This window comes from Vicia villosa, unplaced genomic scaffold (genome assembly GCF_029867415.1).
Source record: "Vicia villosa cultivar HV-30 ecotype Madison, WI unplaced genomic scaffold, Vvil1.0 ctg.000442F_1_1_1, whole genome shotgun sequence".
Classification (NCBI taxonomy): domain Eukaryota; kingdom Viridiplantae; phylum Streptophyta; class Magnoliopsida; order Fabales; family Fabaceae; genus Vicia; species Vicia villosa.
Genome location: NW_026705210.1, coordinates 247796 through 269681, shown reverse-complemented (window position 1 = coordinate 269681; position 21886 = coordinate 247796). Strand labels below are relative to the sequence as shown.

Here is a 21886-nt window from a genome sequence, read left to right as displayed (position 1 = left end):
TCAACTCCCGCCTCCTTAGACAATGCCTTGTCCTCAAGGCAGAATTCAGGAAACTGACCACGCAAAAATTCGTTATCCTCCCATGTCACATCCTCTAAAGCTTTGTTTTTCCATTGTATCAAGGACTGCTGAACTTCATTACCTCCCTGCACTGTGACTCTTGAACCCAGCACCTTATCAGGATATACATCATTCTCCTCGGTCACCTCCAAATCTTTTGGTAACTCTCCCTGTACCTGATAGTTCCCAACAGCTTTCTTGAGTAATGAAACATGAAAAACTGGGTGAATCTTAGATGTTGCTGGCAGTTTCAACCTGTAAGCCACTTCACCAATCTTTTCCGCCACTTGGAATGGTCCATAAAATCTTGCAGCGAGTTTCTGATGAATCCTTTTCACCACAGACTGTTGTCTATGAGGTTTGAGTTTCAGAAAAACCCATTCATCAACTTCAAAACACAAATCCCTCCTCTTCATGTTTGCATACCTTGACATTTGTTCCTGCGCTTTGAGCAAATGAAGTTTGAGTTGGTTTACGGCCTCATCTCTTTCACTCAATTCCAATGCCACGGCAGCCACTTTCGTCTCATTAGACAGAAACCTCAACAATGCAGGAGGTTGTCTCCCATATACCACCTCGAACGGAGTCTTCCCAATTGATACATGGAAGGTCGTGTTGTACCAATACTCAGCCCAAGAAACCCACACTGACCAAGTCTTTGGATGGTCAGAAGCAAAGCACCGCAAATAACTCTCCAAGCACCTGTTAACCACTTCCGTTTGACCATCTGTTTCCGGATGATATGCTGAACTCATTTTCAGCTTAGTACCCTGCAATTTGAACAGTTCCATCCAGAAATGACTTATAAATAAACGGTCTCTATCACTGATTATCGAGCTAGGAATTCCATGAAGTCTCACCATTTCTTTAACAAAAAGTTCAGCAATAGATTTTGCAGTATATGGATGCTTAAGTAAAACAAAATGATTATACTTAGATAGTCTATCCACAACCACTAGCACAGCCTCATAACCTTTAGACTTAGGCAGCCCCGTGATAAAGTCTAAGGACAAATCCTCCCACACACCATTAGGAATAGGCAGAGGTTGTAGCAAACCACCCGGAGTAGTAGCACTATACTTTTGTCTCTGACAAACTTCACAAGATCTAACATAATTCCTTACACTCTTCTGCATCCCCACCCAATATAAGGAATCTGCCAGTCTTCGATATGTTCTTAGAAAACCTGAGTGCCCTCCAGCAGGAGTATTATGAAATTCTTCCAATAACCAAGGAATAGAGGGTGATTCGGGGGAAATCACTAGCCTACCATGATACAATAAAACTCCTTGTTTCACCTGGAATCCAGGTCTAACATCAGGAGACTCCTGCACTTCCTTCATCAGCTTTTGAATATACGGATCCCTAGTTATTTCATCCAAAAGTTTCTGTCTATCAGCCCACAACGGAAACGAAATGATAGAATTCATTTCTATCTCACCATGACATCTAGACAAAGCATCCGCAGCTCTATTTTCCAGACCCGGCTTGTACTTGACTTCAAATTGATAACCTAGCAGTTTGGCCAACCAACACTGCTGATCTGGAGATGAGATTCTCTGCTGTAAAAAATGCTTCAAACTTTTATGATCAGTGTGCACAATAAATTTTCTGCCCAATAGATAATGCCTCCAATGTTGAATACAAAGTACCAGGGCCATTAATTCCTTCTCATAGACAGATTTGGCCAAATTCCCATCAGATAAGGCTTTACTGAAGAAAGCAATAGGTTGCTTCTGCTGCATAAGAACAGCACCTATACCTCTGCCAGCTGCATCACACTCGACTTCAAAAGGTAAATCAAAGTTTGGAAGAATTAGCACCGGCGGAGAAGTCATGATCCTCTTCATCTCTTCAAAAGCCTGGACAGCTTCTATGCCCCAAGAAAAATTGTCTTTCTTCGTTAATTCTGTGAGCGGTTTTGCTATTTTACCATAATCTTTGATAAATTTTCTGTAATATCCTGTGAGTCCCAAAAAAACCCGTACTCCCTTCACATTCTTTGGGATAGGCCATGCAAGGATACACTTCACCTTTTCCGGATCCACTGCGACACCTTCTCCAGAAATGATATGGCCAAGATAATCAATTTGAGCACAGCCAAACCTACACTTTGCTTGATTTGCCACAAAACAATGCTGAACTAAAATAGCCAAAACCATCTTCAAATGCTTTTGGTGTTCCTTGATATCCCTACTGTAAATCAAAATATCATAAAAAAATACCAAGACAAACTTTCTCAAATATGGCCGAAAGATGTCGTTCATGGTAGCTTGGAACGTAGCTGGGGCATTCATAAGTCCGAACGGCATTACTAAATATTCATAGTGGCCATTATGTGTACGAAATGCCGTTTTAGGAATATCATCCTCATGCACTCTAATCTGATGGTATCCCGATTTTAGATCAATTTTAGAGAACATAGTAGCTCCATATAGTTCATCTAACAGCTCATCAACTATAGAAATTGGATACTTATCTGGTATTGTAGCTTTATTTAAAGCCCTGTAATCTACACACATTCTCCAACTCTTGTCTTTCTTCTTGACTAATATCACAGGACTTGAGAATGAACTCATACTCGGTCGAATAACCCCAGCTTTCAACAGTTCTGACACTTGCTTCTCAATTTCTTCTTTTTGGTGGTGAGGATACCTGTAGGGTCTGACATTAATGGCACCATGATCAGGATAAAGCTTAATCCGATGCACTTGACTCCTCTCAGGGGGTAGCTGAATGCTGTCTCCAAACACTTCTTGGAATTCTTCAAGTATAGGATTTAAGCCTTTGGGAACCACTGATTTGGTTGCTTCCATCGACCGTAAATGAACCCACCACCAGCCCAGCTCAGTTCTACTATGAATGTCCGCAAGATATGAGTTCAAATAACATTGTCTGACTACCTTATTGCCTTGACCTTGCAATTTCACCAACTCATTTTCGTAAGAAAATTGCATAGTCATAGCCTTCCAATCCATAATCACCTTCCCAAGAGTGCTTAGCCAAGCAACTCCTAACACCATATCCATTCCCCCTAGCTCCAACACCAACGCATCCACCATTACTTCAATCCCTCCTATCTTCATATTGATCCCTTTACACACTCCAGTTGTTAGCACCTTGTGACCATCACCAAGCTTGATACTCTTAGCTGCTGTAGGTGTGATGACAAGACCCAACGCAGAAGTTACTTTGGGAGAGATGAAATTGTGGCTCGCACCACTATCAATCAACACCAATAAATCTACATTCTGTATCTTTCCTTCAACCTTCATGGTGTGAGATTCACCCATGCTTCCCAATACCCCCATCAATTTACATTCCACCTCCACTTCTTCTTCACTCCCCACCGTCACATCCTCCATACTCACAATCTCTCCTTCTTCTGTCATTGTTTCACCTTCTCCTAGGATTAGAACCCTAAGAGCTCTTTCAGGACATTTATGTAACGTAGGGTGGTATTTTCCCCCACACTTGAAGCATAAACCCTTTGCTCTCCTCTCTTCGAATTCATCATTGTTGATGCTTCGGATTCCCTTCCATCTTTCCGCCGTGCCAGAACGCGAACCTCCATCACTTTTTCGCGCTGAAGAAATCAAAGAGGAAGTGGAATTTGTGTTGGATCCAATTGAACCCGTTTTCTGACTCGGGTTTGACCCACCCGACTGAAATGAACGAGTAACATCTTTGGGTTGAGGCCCACCTTTACTCCTTAGTAACCCGGCCCAATCCCTTTGGCCCACACGCTCGTACCCTCCTTTTTTTCACGTCACGACGCTCTCCATCGTCGTCTTCCTCCTTCAATTCTTCTTCAACATCTTTCGCAATTCTCATCATCTCCATCCTATTGCGAGGATTCAGGGTACGCACTCTTCTCCGAATTTGGGGTTTCAATCCACTCATAAAATATCCCAGGTATTGTTCTTCCGAAAGTCTTCCAACTTGTGAAGACAACAGCTCAAAAGCTTCAACGAATTCCTCCACACTCCCCTTCTGTCTCAGCGTCGAGAGTTCCTCAAACGGATTCTCCAAGCGACGCCCTCCATAACGAGCAATTAACGCTCGCTTCAGCTTCTCCCATGACAACTCATCCTCTGTCTCCATCAACAGGTTGAACCAGTGAATGGTTGAACCTTCCATACTCAAGCGAGCCAACTTCACACGCATATCATTAGATGTGTTCTGAACATCGAAGTAAATTTCGGCTCGTGTAATCCAAGCCACAGGATCATCACCATCAAACAGAGGCAACTTCACCTTCTTTCCAGCGAGACGAGATTCACTCTGTGTAGAGTAACCCACAGAAGTTTCCCCTTCAAGAGTGTCTCCTTTCTTGCCAATCTGTTTGCTTAGTTCCGCTAGAACCACGCTTTGTTGATGCATCTGCTGAGCGTGTTGCTGCATCTGCAGAGAGAGCTCTTGCAGCGTTGTTGTCACATTCCCCATCTGTGTCTCCAAAGCATCAACTCGGTCACCCATCTTAGGCTTCCTTGGCATCTACAATCGTCTTCGTGGTGTGAGTTCGATCCGGTAGGTCGGACCAATTGATGGGTCTTAAAGCACAAAATAGTAAAGAAATGGATAAAACAGTATGATAAGAATAAAGAGGCTGCAATTGTATTACTATAAGATCCACAATTACAGGAAAATAGGGAAAGAAGAAATGGAAAAAACAAACTGGTAGTGGCTACCAATTCCCAAGCACGGAGTGCTCCCAAATCACCAAAAGTGACCCCACCAAATCCTAACTGAATTCCTTCCTGATTATTCCCTTCCAGCTGTAGCTATATATAGCCACTCTCATGCACTTAATTCATTCACAGCCACGCCATCATCTTTAATTCTTGTTGTCCTTTTCCTCGTGTAAACTCTCCACACCCTTGGCCTAGGTCCCACTTCACTAATCACATTTCTATCAAAATCCCTGACATATTTTGACTGAGTGAGAAGCAGAGCTCCATTGGCTGCTCTCTTGACTTCAATGCCAAGAAAGTAATCAAGATCACCCAGAAATTTGAGGGAAAATTCAGCATTCAGCTGAGTCACAAAAGACTGAATCAAGGATTCAGAGCTGCCTGTGATGATAATATCATCAACACACACCAACAGATACACAATATGCCCTTTAGCCAGATAAGTGAATAATGAAGGATCACATTTACTAGGCTGAAACTGAAGTTTGATCAAAGCAGCCTGCAGTCTCTCAAACCATTGCTTAGGTGCTTGCTTGAGCCCATAGATAGCTTTGTGCAGTCTGCAGACTTGAGTAGCATCAGAACTGACAAAACCTTGGGGCTGCTGCATATAAACCTCCTCATGGAGCACTCCATTGAGAAAAGCATTGTTCACATCAAGTTGCTTGAGAGGCCACTTGTGAGTGATTGCCACAGTGAGGATAAGTCTGACTGTAACAGGCTTCACAACAGGGGAAAAAGTCTCAGTGAAGTCAAAGCCATGCCTCTGATGGAAACCTTTAGCCACCAGCCTGGCTTTGAACTTGTTGACAGTTCCATCAGGGTTTTCTTTGACCCTGAAAACCCACTTACATCCGATAGCCTATTTGTTGGGAGGGAGAGACACTAAGGACCAATTTCCATTAGCCAAAAGAGCATCAAATCCAGCTTTCATAGCTGAATGCCAATGAGGAGTAGATAAGGCTTGTTTAATGTTTTTAGGTTCAGTGTGAGTAAGGAGCACTCTAGGCTCCAATCTTGGTTGAGCAAACCCAGATTTAGCCCTGGTATGCATAGGGTGCTGATTCTGTGGCCTGACAGCAACAGGGACAGCTTTTGGAGGAATGCTAGGAGAACTGGAAGCAGAACTAGACTGAGTGGAAGAACTACTACTAGAAGCCTGACCAGAAGTGTTTAAAGATAAAGAATTAGAGATGGAGGGAGAAGTAACAGAGGGTGAGGAAGAACTAAAAGGAAGAGGAGAAAGTGTAACAGATTTGGGTTTGGATGTAGAAACAGGAGGAGAAGAAAAGAGTTCAAGAGAGGGAAATTTAGACTCATTAAAAATAACATCCTTGGAGATGTACATCCTCCCAGTGGGGGATAAACACCTATACCCCTTGTGTGAAGTAGAGTAACCCAGAAATAAGCACTCATGTGATCTGAAATCAAGCTTATGAGTGGTATAGGGTCTCAAGAGAGGGAAACATGAGCAACCAAACGCCTTCAAAAACTGATAGTCAGGTGACATATGAAATAACAAGGTATAAGGCACCTGAAATTGAATAGAAGCTGAGGGTAACCTGTTTATAAGGTACACAGCTGTGGCAAAAGCATAGTCCCAGTATGCAAGAGGAAGAGATGCTTGACTGAGCAAAGTCAGTCCTAGGTCTACTATGTGCCTGTGCTTGCGTTCAACAACACCATTCTGATGGTGTGTGTGAGGGCAGATCACTCTGTGAACAATGCCTAATTCAGTAAGAAACTTTGTAAAAGGTCTGAACTCACCACCCCAGTCTGATTGAACAGCCTTGATAGGGAAGCCAAGTTGCAGTTCAACCAAGTTTTTGAACTGTTTAAAGATAACAAAGGCTTCAGCCTTGGATTTGAGCAAATAGATCCAAGTGAACTTGGAATAGGCATCAACAAATGACATATAATATTTGTTACCAAGTGTAGAAGGGCCAGGTGAGGGTCCCCATAAATCATTGTAAATAAGTTGAAGAGGTGCAGTGTAAGTGGTTTGTGAGGTGGGTGCATGAAGTCTGTGAGCTTTTCCCATACAGTAGGCAGTACAAAACAGAGAATGATCTTTATTAGCAAAGGGAATGTTACAACTTTGTAGAACAAGCTTTAAAGCATGAGTGTTTGGATGACCTAACCTAAGATGCCACACATTAGGCAAATTAGGATCTACTCTAGTATAGTGAGCACTAGGTACATCAACAAGTTTAGTAGCAACAGAAGTGGAAGAAGACTTAGCAGGATTGTCCATGAGAAGATGAGGAAACTCATACAATCCATCACTGCCAACAGCACCTTCAAGAAGAGTTTGATGATGACCCTGTGATTTTACAAAGCACTTATCAGCTGTGAACACAAAATAGACATCATTGTCTCTAGCAAACTTTCTAACACTCATAAGATTCTTTGTGATGGAGGGAACCAGAAGCAAATTATTAAGTGTAAGGTGAGTGTGTGGCTGAGTTGGTGATATAAAGGATGAAGAGCCAGCAAAAGTGATATCCAAACCTTGTCCATTCCCTATGAAGATCTGTTCATGACCTTCAAAAGGAGTAAGCTGTTGCAGGTTTTGAGCCTCACTAGTGACATGGAAGGAGGCACCAGAGTCAGGAATCCAGCTGGCAGAAGAAGCAGGGACAGACCGAGCCACATAAGCACTAGGAGTTAACATGATAGGGGCTGCCAATTTAGTGGCAGCAGGAGCAGCTGGCCTAACCCACACATGAGGTTGGAATTGTTGCCAAGGAGTGGAGGGAAAGTAAGCACCAGCACCTTGAGGTTGTTGAAACCTTGTCGACCACCAGCAACAGCACCATGAAACTGCTGATTAAACCTGTGCCAACAATTGAGAGCTGTATGACCAAATTTGGAGCACACTTGACACTGAACAGGTGTAGTAGCATTGCGACCACCTCTGCCTCTGCCAGATCTACCACCACCACGACCAAAACGACCACCTCTGAAGCTAGAGTACTCAGGATCAGCAGAAGGAGTGACCTGAGAAGCAGAGGAAGCTGAGTTTGCAGCATTATTAGAGTCACTAGGAGTGGTGGATTCAGGAGTAGTGTGTGTCAAATTCAAAGAGGCAATATCAGGAGTAGTAGTCTTCTTAAACTTAGCTAAACGCAGTTCATGTGCAATAAGAAGGATCTCAACTTCATCCAAATCCATAATACCAAAGTTACTTTCAACAACAGACACAACAGGAGCAAATTCAGAGGGCAAACCTTTGAGCGTGACGGCGCGTAGCTCAACACGCAACTGACGTGCACGAGCACGAGTCTGTTTCTGAAAGTATTGAAACAGACGATCCCAAAGCTCATAAGCATGAGTGCATCCTAGCACTCGCGAGAGAATTTCGCTCGATAGCGTGGATTGAAGCCACGAGAGAAGCATCTGGTCTTTCTGAAGCCAGATCGTGTATTCAGGATTCTCAGATCCAGAGATTCCCGCCGCATCATCCAGAAACTGATGCGGAATCTTAGAACAAACGCCGTGAGACCGTGAGCATTGATGAACGACTCAACTTGTTGACGCCACAAGTGGAAGTTCTTCTCGTCAAGCTTTTGCGAGATCTTGGGAGAGAAATTGAGACGACGGTGATCATCGGACGGAGACACCATCGGTGACGCCGGCGGCGTAACACCTTGATCGGCGCTAGAATGAAAAGCGGAAGACGAAGCAGAAGACACCATGGCCGTGGATCATACGTCTACTGATACCATGATAGAAAATAGAGAGAGAGATTTTCATTCATCTAACAACTTTCTGTTATTTTCTCCAAAGTTAGTTACACAATAGAGAGATTGGTTGTTTATATACTACAACCTGTAACCTGCTATAGCAGGTTAGAACAAGTGACACAAAGACACACGTGCCAGTCACACTATTACTAACAATAGGCTATTGCATCTAATATGTTGAAACTTTAGGGTTTAGACTTTTGATTAGGTAAAAGAAATAGATGGCTAAGAGTGGGACTGTAAAAGAAATTTTAAAAGGAATGTGTCAATATACACGATAATTAGGTAAATAGTAATACCATTGGTGCAAACTCGAGCCGAAAAAAATAACACTAATAAGGGTGACAATAGGTCACGCTGTTTTCTAGGGGCCTATGGCCTAGCGCATATTAGGCCTAACCTGACTAAGATCTACTTACCAAAGGGGAAAAATATAGCGGAATAGAAACCGCTCCGGGCTGGAATCCACTCTGTCCCTACTATCTGCTATTTACCCTATAGTGTTATGCATCGGTAAGGCTCTTCCCATAGCGGCCGGCCTCCGCTCAGCTCTGCTATAGCGGGATAGCACCGCAGGCCGCTATTGACCGGTATATGCAGGATCGCAAGTTAGCACGTAAACCGTATGATCTTACGTTCCAATAACATGCTGGCGTGCTGCGATTCAGGTGGGATCGTATGCACTAAACTCGGCAAACTCGTATTAGGTCGCATTAAAACTTTAATTTAAAAAAAATTTAAATAGGAATTTGGAGACATATGTTGTCAGCATATCATTTCTTTCTCTTAAAAAAAAAACAGCGTATCATTTCTTCTCTTCTAAACAAACGTTACATTAATACCAACAAAAAAAGTTACAATTACCATCAATTAAAACCCTTTTATTTCACCAGAAAATCTCATTCTCTATCATTATTATTAGGGGTGGCAAAATGGATGGATTGGATGGATTTGGATTGGATTGTTAATGGATGGATCAAAACGATCCATTAATCCATTAACAATCCACTAAACTTTCTTTTAAAAAATCCAATCCAATCCATCCACCAAGGGATATAATCCATCCAATCCATCCATTAAGTATTTTTAATGGATGGATATCCATCCATCCGTAAAATTAACTTCGATATTTTTTTAAAAAAAATTCAATTAATTTTACGAAAACAATTTTTTTATGAAACTTTTTTTAAAATTTTTAAATTATAAATATTTATATCGGTATCTAATTCTAATCAACCAACGTCTTAATTAACTTAACTTTTTAATTAACTTTCTAATTTTAACCAACTAACTTCTCCATAAACTATTCTATTGAAAAGAAAATTAAAATGTAATGCATATACCAATTAAACAAATTTAACGTGAATGTTTAATTAAATAAATTCAATGCGTAACAATTAAGCAATTTTAATGTTAATACTAAACAAAGTCATTTAAGTATCAGCATCATTAATTTTGTTTAGGAGAAAACAAACCACCCTATGCATATTAAATTAAATCTACATGTAGTTTACTGTAGTATGTAAATAAAAAAAACAAATTGTTGAATATATATGTCCTGATCCGTTCATTTTTTTAACATTAACATAGGAAAGAAAAACAAATGGCTGTGAATATTGTGAGAAACAAAAATGTTAAGGAATTGTTTAATTTTAGATATTGTGAGAAACAAAAATGTTAAGGAATTGTTTAATTTTAGATTTTTCATGTTTTTTAGTAAAAAGTTAATTTAATAAATAGTAGTAATAAACTAAAATCCAATGGATTTATAAAGTGAGATGGATGGATTGAATCCATCCATGTAGTTTTATGGATGGATTGGACTAATCCATTAAATTTGCTTTTTGTTTAATGGATGGATTGGATGGATAAATTATTGGATGGATTGGATGGATATTCTCTTAATGGATTTTATTGCCACCCCTAATTATTATTCTTCCTTATATTTCACTATAAAATATCATTCTCTATCATTATTATTCTTCCTTATTACTGTTAGAAACATAAACGCTTCCTTGTTCTAAACACTACATACAAGTTCCTCTTACAAGCTTCCTCATCCCCTGTTTTTCTATTATTTTCATCCCTCTATTTTTCACCTCTTTATATTCTATTTAATGCAGATGATTGTTATAAGTAAGATCCGGCATGGAAGCATGCTTTACCTATTCTGAAGGTGCAAGTGCAACTATTGTGGGGAAGAGTTTAGCGGAGAAGTTTATCGAATCAAACATCATTTGGCCAGAACTAGTAAGGATGTCGCAATGGTCTAACACACATCCTCTCTCATTTCCTTTTTCCGCATGTTGTTTATAGTGGCCTGAGAAGTCACTCCTACTCCACGTTTCTTAAACATATTTGTGGTGTTCGCAATCTCTTCTTAGCTTTTACTCTTTGCAAGGAAGCTGGATAATCCACCAACAGAATTAGGCTCTTCAATGTCATATAAATTTGACTTCTGAATCAACTTAGTTTGTAATTCCACAACAACAATCATTATTCCCTTCTTAACTCCATCCGGAAGCTTTGCAAGGTTTGACATCCTTAGTTGTTTCGGCCAAATGATGTTTGATTCGACAAACTCCTCCGCTAAACTCTTCCCCCACAATAGTTGCACTTCCAACTTCTTGTGTTCGGACTAGGTAAAGCATGTTTCCATGCCAGTTCAGACTTATTTGCGAGAACATTTTTTGGAAAAGTTTTGTTGGTTATCGCACATATTGATGTACTTCAATTATTTCTACCATCTTTTTCTACTATCGATGTTACCCCGACAAACAACAATAACAACAAGCCTTTGGGGTCAGCTACATGGATCAACTTTCGCCACAATGTTCTATGCAGGACCATGTTGCTATCCAAATCACTATTCACGAGATTTTTCTTAATAAGTCAGTTATTGTTTTTCTACATCTTCCTCTACCTCTAGGTGTTTGACTTCTCTCCATCTAATTTACTGTCCTTACCACAGAATCAACATGTCTTCTCTCTACAGATCCAAACCACCTAAGTCTATTTTCCACCATTTTTTCTACTATAGGTGCTACCCACTCTCTAATATTTTCATTTGTAATCTTATCTCGTCTAGTCTTACCACTCATCCAACGCAACATCTTCATCTCTACTACACTTAGTTTATTTTCGAATTGGTTCTTTACAACCCAACATTTGGTCTCGTACAACATCATTGGTCTTACTGCTATTTGATTAAATTTTCCATTCAGATTGAGTGGTACTCTCGTATCACATAGAACACATAGCCCTCATCCATTTCATCCACGTATTAACAAGGATAAATAAATTATTAGACTTCATTTTTCAAAATATAGGCCGAGAACCTATTCCCTGATCAAAATCCTAACTATACTCAAATAATTCTGTTGCGGGAAATCGTACAATTGATTTATACTCTTATGATTGTAAATATCTATAAATTTTGCATATAAACTGAGAGAATAGCATTTATGTGTGATAGGTTTGGCAAAGTGTATGTGAGAAAAAGACAAAAGGGGAAGGAGAGAGAGAACAGAATCTAGTATAGATTTTGCTGCACATGGTATTACAGCTGTCCTAACAGCTGGCAGCCAATAAGTGGAGAATGATTCCTAGTACTGACTATATAATGATTGGTCTATCAATCATTTAGGGCAGGCAGAATTTGAGTAGTACACTCTACCCTAGGAGAGATAAGGCCTCTATAAGTGCCTACTTTTATTCCTTTCCATTTTCTGCTATTTTCTTCTGTTAGCAAGCTAGATCTGACTGATTGTATGCTAGATCCCATTTGAACTCTAGCCCTTCTATTTCTAATAATCAGTCTTTAGCTTCTCTACTATTTCATTACTTCTGTTGCACTAAGATACTAAATTGAACCTATCAATTTGGTATCTAGAGCCTTGGTTCTCTTCCAGCTGCACTGTGAATGGTTGTAACGCGTAGCATCATGGAGAATCGCGTGGATACCATAGAACAGAGAATGACCCATTTCGAAGGAACCATAGAACAAATTAGACAGATGGTGACGGAGCAACAAGAACGTCCTCAGGTGACGGTTGAGCAGATACGTCAGTTGATCCAGGAGCGGCCGGATCGACACGAAGGATCCGATAGCGAGGGAAGCATAGGGAGTGCTTGGTCACGTGATTCACGTCACAGAAACAGGCGTCACGGAGGTGGAAATGGATTGCGAGGTGGGGGGAGTAGAAGGAGGCTGGAGATCCCAATTTTTAAGGGAGAAGATGCGTATGGTTGGCTAGTACGCGTTGAGAGGTATTTTCAAATGAACGGGATACGAACACGTGATAAGTTGGATGCTGTGATGCTCGCTTTGGAGGATAAAGCATTAAATTGGTATCAATGGTGGGAAGAACAAGCTCCTTTGAGGACTTGGGAAGAATTCAAGGTAGCAGTCATGAAGCGTTTCCAACCGGGACTGTTGCATAACCCGATGGGACCATTGCTAAGTTTGAGACAGAAAGGAACGGTTGTGGAGTACATGGAGAAATTTGAGATGTTAGTAGCACCATTACGAAGGGAGGAGAGGGTTATGTTGGACTCAATATTCATGAATGGTCTCAAAGAAGAAATTCAAGCTGAACTGAAGCTGTATGAAAGCCAAAACCTTGCTGAATTGATGGATAGGGCCTTGTTAATAGAGGACAAAAATGAAGTGGTTCATAAGAAAGGGAGCTCATGGAGGGACAAGGGAGGACCTTTAAGGATCAGAGAAATACAAGGGAAGAAGGTTGAATCCGGCTGAATTAGAGGAAAGAAGCAAGAAAGGCTTATGTTTCAAATGTGGGGAAAGATGGAGCAGAGAGCATGTGTGCAAGTTTAAACACTTGAGTTTAAAACTCTGTGAAGATAGCAGTGATGAAGAAGTAGGAGGCATTGGCATTCAGACTGAAGAAGTGGAGGAAGGGGAGTCTAAATTCAAGACCTTGCAGCTATCTTTGCAAAGTCAGCAGGGATTTACTTCCAACAAATCTTTTAAGGTTTGGGCCACTGTGCAAGGACAGAAAATGATCACTTTAATTGACTCAGGAGCTACCAGCAACTTTGTAGATGCAAGGCTGGTAAAATTGATGGGTTTAGAACTGAAGGAAACACCTCCTTATGTCATAAAGGTAGGGAATGGAGAAAAAATCAGATATCAAGGGATTTGTGAAGGGTTGAGTTTCAACTTGCAAGGAGTTGAGTTCAATCAACATTTTTTCTTGATGGATTTAGGGGGGACTGATTTAGTTTTGGGAATGGATTGGCTGGCCAGTTTGGGAGACATTGAAGCCAAGTTTGGTAATCTGTGTTTGACATGGGAACACCAGGGTCAGAAGCATAGTATCCATGGAGATCCTGCTTTGAGCACTAGACAAACTTCCATGAAAGCTCTGGTCAAAGCTTTGGATAATGAAGGCATGGGATACATGGTTCAGGCTGTTCAGAATGAGTCCAAGTCAGGAGAGCTAGGAGAGTGGGAGCCTGTTCTAAGGGAATTTGCTGAAGTGTTTAATCTACCAACAGGACTTCCTCCTAAGAGAGGACATGATCATGCTATTGTGCTGAAACCTGGAGCTGCTATACCAAATCTGAGACCATACAGATATCCATTCTACCAGAAGAATGAGATAGAAAAGATAGTGGGGGAGATGTTGCAAGCAGGGATCATCAGACATAGCACCAGTCCATTTTCCAGCCCTGTTTTACTGGTCAAGAAGAAGGATGGTGGATGGAGGTTCTGTACTGACTATAGGGCATTAAACAAGGTAACTGTACCTAACAAATTCCCAATTCCTGTGATTGAAGAACTGCTGGATGAGTTGGGTGGGGCTGTTATCTTCTCTAAGCTGGATTTGAAGTCAGGATACCATCAGATCAGAATGAGGGATGAGGATGTGATCAAAACTGCTTTTAGGACTCATGAAGGGCATTATGAGTACTTAGTAATGCCCTTTGGATTGTCCAATGCTCCCTCAACCTTCCAATCACTAATGAATGAAGTTCTAAGGCCTTATTTGAGGAAGTTCTGCCTAGTCTTTTTTGATGACATACTAATTTATAGCAGGGATAAGGAGGAACATAAGTTACATCTCACAGTGATTTTGAAGGTGTTGCTGAAAAATAATCTCTTTGCAAACCATAAGAAATGTTCTTTTGGTCAGGAAGAGATAGAGTACTTAGGGCATATAATTTCTGGGCAAGGAGTATCTGCAGACCCCAAGAAGGTTGAAGATATGGTGAAATGGCCTGTTCCTCAGAAGTTAAAAGGCTTGAGAGGATTTCTGGGGATCACTGGTTATTATAGGAAGTTTGTTCAGAATTATGGAAAAATAGCTTGGCCCCTAACCCAATTACTCAAGAAGGATGGTTTCATATGGAGTTCTGAAGCACAGAGGGCTTTTGAAGAGTTAAAATTAGCAATGACCACTGTCCCTGTTTTAGCTATGCCAGATTTTGAGAAGGAATTTATTGTGGAGACTGATGCATCTGGAAAAGGGATAGGAGCAGTGTTAATGCAAGGAGGCAGGCCTGTGTCTTACATGAGTCAAACTCTGTCTGACAAGGCTCAGAATAAATCTGTGTATGAAAGAGAATTGATGGCAATTGTGTTAGCCGTTCAGAAATGGAGACCCTATCTCCTAGGAAGACATTTCAAGATCCACACTGACCAAAAAAGCTTGAAACATATTACTGAACGGAGAATTATGGGAGAGGAGCAACAGAAGTGGTTATCAAAGTTGCTAGGGTATGACTTTGAGGTGAAATACAAGCCAGGGAAGGATAATAGTGCAGCAGACTCCCTATCTAGACAAATGCAGTATGGACATATCACCACAATTCAGAGTGAGGTATGGGAAGGATTAGAAGAGGAAGTGCAGAGAGACACCAAGTTAAAGGCAATCATTCAAGGGTTGCTGACTGATCCACAAAGCCAGAAGGGGTTCCAAATGAAGGGAGGTAGACTGTATCATGAGGGCAGAATAGTAATACCCAAGAATTCTCCTAGAATTGCTTGGATACTTAGTGAATTCCATGATACAGCTATAGGAGGGCACTCAGGATATTTGAGAACATACAAGAGGATAGCTGGAGTAGTGTACTGGGAAGGAATGAGGAAGAAGATCCAGGAGTATGTTCAAACTTGTGAGGTGTGCCAAAGGAACAAATACCAGACTTTGTCACCTGGGGGATTGCTTCAGCCCTTACCAATTCCTTCACAAACATGGAGTGATATCTCCATGGATTTTATTGGAGGATTGCCTAGAGCTCAAGGCATTGACACAGTTATGGTAGTGGTGGATAGGTTAACTAAATATGCTCACTTCATTCCTATTAGCCACCCCTATACAGCCAAAGGCATTGCTGAGGTCTTTATTAAAGAAGTGGTGAAGTTACATGGATTTCCCACTTCCATTGTGTCTGATAGGGACAAGGTATTTTTGAGCCATTTTTGGGCTGAGTTATTCAAACAGGCTGGTACCAAACTGAAGTATAGCAGTGCCTACCACCCTCAATCAGATGGCCAAACTGAGGTGGTAAACAGATGCTTAGAGACCTATCTCAGGTGTGTTACAGGGCTGAAACCTAAGCATTGGCCCAAATGGCTACCTTGGGCAGAGTATTGGTACAATACCAATTACCATGCATCTCTCAGGATCACTCCTTTTGAAGCCTTGTATGGGAGGGTTCCTCCAGTGTTGATAAGAGGAGACACGCCTTCATCCTTGGTAGATGAGGTCAACAAACTTACTGCTGAGAGAAATTTGATGATTAAGGAGTTGAAGGACCAGTTATGCAGAGCCCAAGATGTGATGAGGGGACAGGCCAATAAACATAGAAGAGAAGTGGTGTATGAGGTAGGAGATATGGTGTATTTGAAAATACAACCCTACAAAATGAAGAAGTTAGCAAGGAGATTGAATCAGAAGTTAAGTCCCAGGTACTATGGGCCTTATGAGGTGATTCAAAAGATTGGGGCTGTGGCATACAAGCTGAAACTTCCTGAGGATACTAAGGTGCATCCTGTGTTCCATGCATCTTTACTTAAGAAGGCAGTGACACCTTCTGTGAAACCACAGCCACTGCCTGAATGCTTGAATGAAGAGTGGCAGATGGAACCTGAGCCTGACAAAGTAGTTAGTGAGAGGAGAAATGAGCAAGGAGAAAAAGAGGTTCTGGTGAAGTGGAAGAACCTCCCTGAATTTGAAAACTCATGGGAGTTGGTTGAGAAAATGCAGGCTGAATTCCCTAATTTTATCCTTGAGGACAAGGATAGTTTTGAAGGGGGGAGAGTTGATAGGTTTGGCAAAGTGTATGTGAGAAAAAGACAAAAGGGGAAGGAGAGAGAGAACAGAATCTAGTATAGATTTTGCTGCACATGGTATTACAGCTGTCCTAACAGCTGGCAGCCAATAAGTGGAGAATGATTCCTAGTACTGACTATATAATGATTGGTCTATCAATCATTTAGGGCAGGCAGAATTTGAGTAGTACACTCTACCCTAGGAGAGATAAGGCCTCTATAAGTGCCTACTTTTATTCCTTTCCATTTTCTGCTATTTTCTTCTGTTAGCAAGCTAGATCTGATTGATTGTATGCTAGATCCCATTTGAACTCTAGCCCTTCTATTTCTAATAATCAGTCTTTAGCTTCTCTACTATTTCATTACTTCTGTTGCACTAAGATACTAAATTGAACCTATCAATGTGTCACAAAACATTCAATTCAATTTCCATATATTACTCCCAACATCTTTGCACTTCGAGAACTCATCCATCATTGAAAATTTATATAGTTTAAAACTTAATCACTATAATGAATGAGAAAGAAAAAGTACCTGCATTTTTTTAAAATAAGCATGTCTGTTTTGCTCAACATATTTCCAAGCACCGGCATCTGGAAATAGAGCAGGCATCAAGAGGACTTAAAATTCAATTTTAGCAAAACGTCATTATTTTGAAGCAAATACACTAATCAACCAGGGTCTAATTACCGCTTGATATTTTCATTTTATGCCAAGTAAACCAGTAAATGGAAAATACAGGCCATGCAAAAAAAACTGGGCTACTCTTTTGGTCATGAATTATGATAGCTTGATAGTGATATAGACTTGAGAGAAGTGATAGATTGTCCAATGCAGGAGACAGTATTGTGTGAGTGACTTGAATAATCCAAAGTTTAGCGGTAGACAAAGTAGAAATAGTACCAAACCAGAAGTAAGATACACACAGCTAGCATTCTGTATTTTCCATTAAATTTCTTGAGCATAGAAGATTCACATATGGATACAGTTTTGTACAAATAAGACAGGAGGACTGTTATGCACTTAATTTTGATGATGAAGAACAATTCAATTTAGATATCTAGGGAACCAGGAATACAATGCTTAAATTTCTAAATCAAATCAAGATTTGGCACATCTATGATTTGTGTATTAAAGTTCAATGTTTTGTTTCATGGCTAATTTAACTTGACGTTTGATAACTATTTAGATGCATGAGTTATGATTGTAAATGTCACTTTAGTCTTTCATACATATTAGTTGTTTCATTTGTATTTTGCTGTCATTTAGAATTAGATATTATATATAATAATATAAAATATAAAAAAAAAAAAAAAAAAAAAAGCTCTATTTTTCAAAAGAGTAACAGTTATGTTATTTTATGTTCTATTCTCCATGGAAAAACTATTTACAAAATTCTAATAGTGCCTTAATCACTATTAACATGTTCCCTTATTCCTTAAGCAGCTTTCCAAATTTCACTACACAGATTTGGCAAGGGAAATAATTTTATTGAATCATACTGTTTGTACAAATCTTAGGTGTGTACTTGACCAGTGGAATGCACTCCTACCAACGTGACAGTGTCAATCATCTCATTAACTTCATATGGAAAAGAACAATATTTGTTGTTTCTAGGTGTTTTATTCATTGTAGTTTTAGGAAAGTCACCATATGGCATGTAAGAGGATTTGATGGCCATGCCTCTTGAGTTATTTTATAAAAATGTCACTTAAACATCAATTTGAGAGAGCTAATTTTTTAAATGGTTAACGCATTTCAATGAGTGGTTAATGGGTATATAAAGATTGGACAACTCATTAACCATCAACTCAACTTAATTAACAACAATCTCAGGTGTTACACTACATGTAGATTTGAACACTTGAAAACCAAAGTTAGTCACGTTTAAATTCATGGTTAATGAAATTCAGTAGATGATCAATGAGTTGCAACACTTAATATACTAGCTATTAACCAAATCCAACAATTTATTGACCATGTGTGTGAACTGGGTTAACCATTTAGAAAAATTGCAAAAGAAAAGAGAATGTGAAATTAACCCCACAACGATAGTAAAAAAAACAAACCTTAAAAACTGGATACCTTGGAGAAATGATATAGAAGCAGGAGTCACTGTACTGACTCTAGGATCAGGAGGGTCTTCTCTTTGGATGCTTAAGCCACTAGCCAGAGCTGGATTGCTGTCAATAATTGCCACACTCAACTGCTTTGTCATTGGCATGCTAGCTGGAAAAATAAGATGATTGGACAGATTTGTTGCTTTAATAACTTTTTACATCATAAGTAATACTCCTACGCATCATAATCATAAAGGTTGAATGAATGAACATTGAAACATTTGATTACTTCTAACATGGTTAAAAGTTTAAACCAACTACAAGCTCATTTTGCTTAGCATAATCTTTCAACGATGGGAGAACGGTATCAAAATGCCTTTCTCTTAATAATAATGAAACACATTCTCAAATATTTCATGGTTTCAGAATGTGAAACTATTCAATGGTTTGTATACCCAAGAAAGGTGGTAACTAGGTGCAGATTAACAAGGTTAAACTTTGATGACGATGTGATTATTTCAGGATATTAGGCAAATCATACCTAGCTAAAACAATATATTCCAATGACTTATGTAGATGATGGCATGATACAACATATTGCAGTCTAGAAAAAATATGACTCCGACATACACCCATTGCAAGAAGATACCTAAGAAACAAGCTAAAGACATGCCAACCATGCCTCCTCCAACAATAGCAATATCATATTCTGGAATAACTTCACTAATAATTGGCTTCTTCTCATGCTCCTGCATATTTTCAAGAATGCAAATTATACAGCCATTAAAATAGTATGGAAGAAGAAATGACGATAGACAAGGATTATGAAGAAGCTAACCACCAAGAAACATCACAATAATCCCTTTAACCAATGTTGTATGAAACTAACACACGTAGAACTATAAACCAGAACTCAAAACTACGTCACAAGACTACAATCCCCCACAAACCAACTGAAGGTTTTGTTTTCTTCTATATTTCCCAGTCTTTCTCCCTCAACCCCTATAGTTATAGTTTCACAACAGTATTAATTAATTTAATATAAAACAAAATTTTACATACTTTAAATCCCATTTTGTTATCTTGGAAAAACTCAATTTTGTATTCTATAGTAAACTAAAATACTAGATACTAGAGCTATTCATAAGAATAATAAAAAACTCAAATCTCAACAAGATTGGCAAACAGTTTTAGAAAATTACAACTTGAAAATGACCATCGTCAAGAAACTTTGTCACGACGCCAAAAAAGTGTCTATAGGACTTGTTGTTCATTATTGTTTCCTAAAATGAACGGAGCGGAATGGAATGGAGCGGAATGAAGATCTCATTCCATCGTTTGTATTTTAGGACGGAACAAGGTAAGATTTTCATTCTACCCAAATCGGAGGGGAGGAAATATGGTGGTAAGTAGTGAAATAGAATGGAATCCATACCACCACATTCAACTCCGCTCCATCCAATTTTAACTTATCTAAACAATGGAACAACACTTCATTCCATCTCATACCACTCCATTCCATCCAATTTCATCAATCCAAACATACCCTAACAGTAAAAATAGGGGTACATCTTTCAAATATACCTACAAAGTAGGACTCCTCAATCTTCCAAACAAGAAACTCAAGGAGGCGTGTCATCAAAGTTCCAAATTTCAATCTTAAAGTATATTCCATTTCAAATGGTCAGTTAAGAAAAACAAGAAGCAACCCTAGCGATCAAATTATATCGTTAAACTTTACAATTTCTAGAATCTAAACTCTCAAGTTCTTATCATAGTTCTAAATTGCGATCTACAACCCCAATTTCCACTGCAATATCAATGTTACAGGTCACTGAGATATCTGTAAAACCTTGATATTGCAATCGAATTTGCAGCTCAATCGATCGTGTTTCCCACAATTTAGAACCATGGTTCTCATTGCATTCTCCAACTTACTCTGACAAACTCATTGAAGTCATTTTGAGACAAAATCATATGTCCCCTTTTGAATTTCAATTTCTACACTAAAATCTGTACATCAGTACATTTAATTTTTCATGTAAACCTCCAAAATATAAAAAACAGAAATTAATAATATGAAACCTAGTTATAGTTATTTGCTTACATTGGAAGGTACAAGATCAGTGGAACCAGCAACTTTAACAACCTCAGAACAAAAAAACTTCCTTGGAATTCTCCGTGCACATACATTTAAAATAGTCTTCTTTATCACCCTATTATATCAAAATTTCCATTTTGAACCCAATAAGAGGGAGAGTGGGTTAATGAATTTGGGGCAAGAAGATGAAGAAGAAGAAGAAGAAGAAGAAGAATGGGAATCGTGAAAAAGTGGAAGAAGAACATACCTGTTCATTGTGTAAAAAGAGTAAGGTTAAAAATGCGATTGTTGTTGATGATTGATTCCAAACCATGCGAGCTAATTGTGCCTGTGATGTGTTCGTCGAATGTCCTGTGATGTGTTCGCCGAATGTCCGTTTGTTTTATTTTATTTTGATCGAAATCAAATTAATTTCTTCTGTAATTAAAAATAAAATATAAATTATAAATTAAAAACTATATTTATAAATTATTTTTTCTGCAGTTTAATTTTATTTTTGATAATCAGACTGGTTATTAATCTAATTTGTATTTGTATCTAACGATGAAATGTTTGGGTTCTGAGACTGTGCTCCGTATAAATTGCTTATTAAAAAATAATAATCATTTTTAAATGAAATACTTTCATATTTATCTTTTAATTATTATTAAAATCTCGAATGAGTTACTTAAATGATAAGTGTTTAATATAACTTCTTATACTAGAACAAACTCAACTTTTTTCTTTGATTTTTTAATGTTTCGCATATAGAAACACTTTTAGATAGAAACTATCATAACACATTTTTATAAATATTTGATCACAATTACTTTAAAGAAATGCAATATTTTTATAAATGAGGTCTTATAGAAATAAAAGTTAAACGAATAAAAAGCTGCGTTGCTATTCCTTTTTGGATGGCAAAGTCAATTCTCTTAAAAATTACA

At 39.0% G+C, this 21886-nt stretch overlaps 1 protein-coding gene across 2 annotated transcripts in view; it reads right to left on the bottom strand.

Annotated features, from left to right (window-relative positions):
• The window catches only part of LOC131628325 (uncharacterized), a 32412-nt gene extending 11071 nt beyond the window's left edge, over positions 1-21341 (bottom strand). For both annotated transcript variants that reach the window (XR_009291748.1, XM_058899172.1), the window contains exons 1-5: positions 21208-21341; positions 20967-21075; positions 19509-19608; positions 18885-19028; positions 17334-17392 (exon numbers count right to left, since the gene is read on the bottom strand). Coding sequence is in view for 1 of the 2 variants with exons in the window: in XM_058899172.1 (XP_058755155.1) it covers positions 17334-17392; positions 18885-19028; positions 19509-19608; positions 20967-21075; positions 21208-21215 (420 nt within the window). In the remaining variant the exon portion in view is untranslated. The remainder of the gene's footprint in view (positions 1-17333; positions 17393-18884; positions 19029-19508; positions 19609-20966; positions 21076-21207) is intronic.
• Positions 21342-21886: the final 545 nt, after the last annotated feature.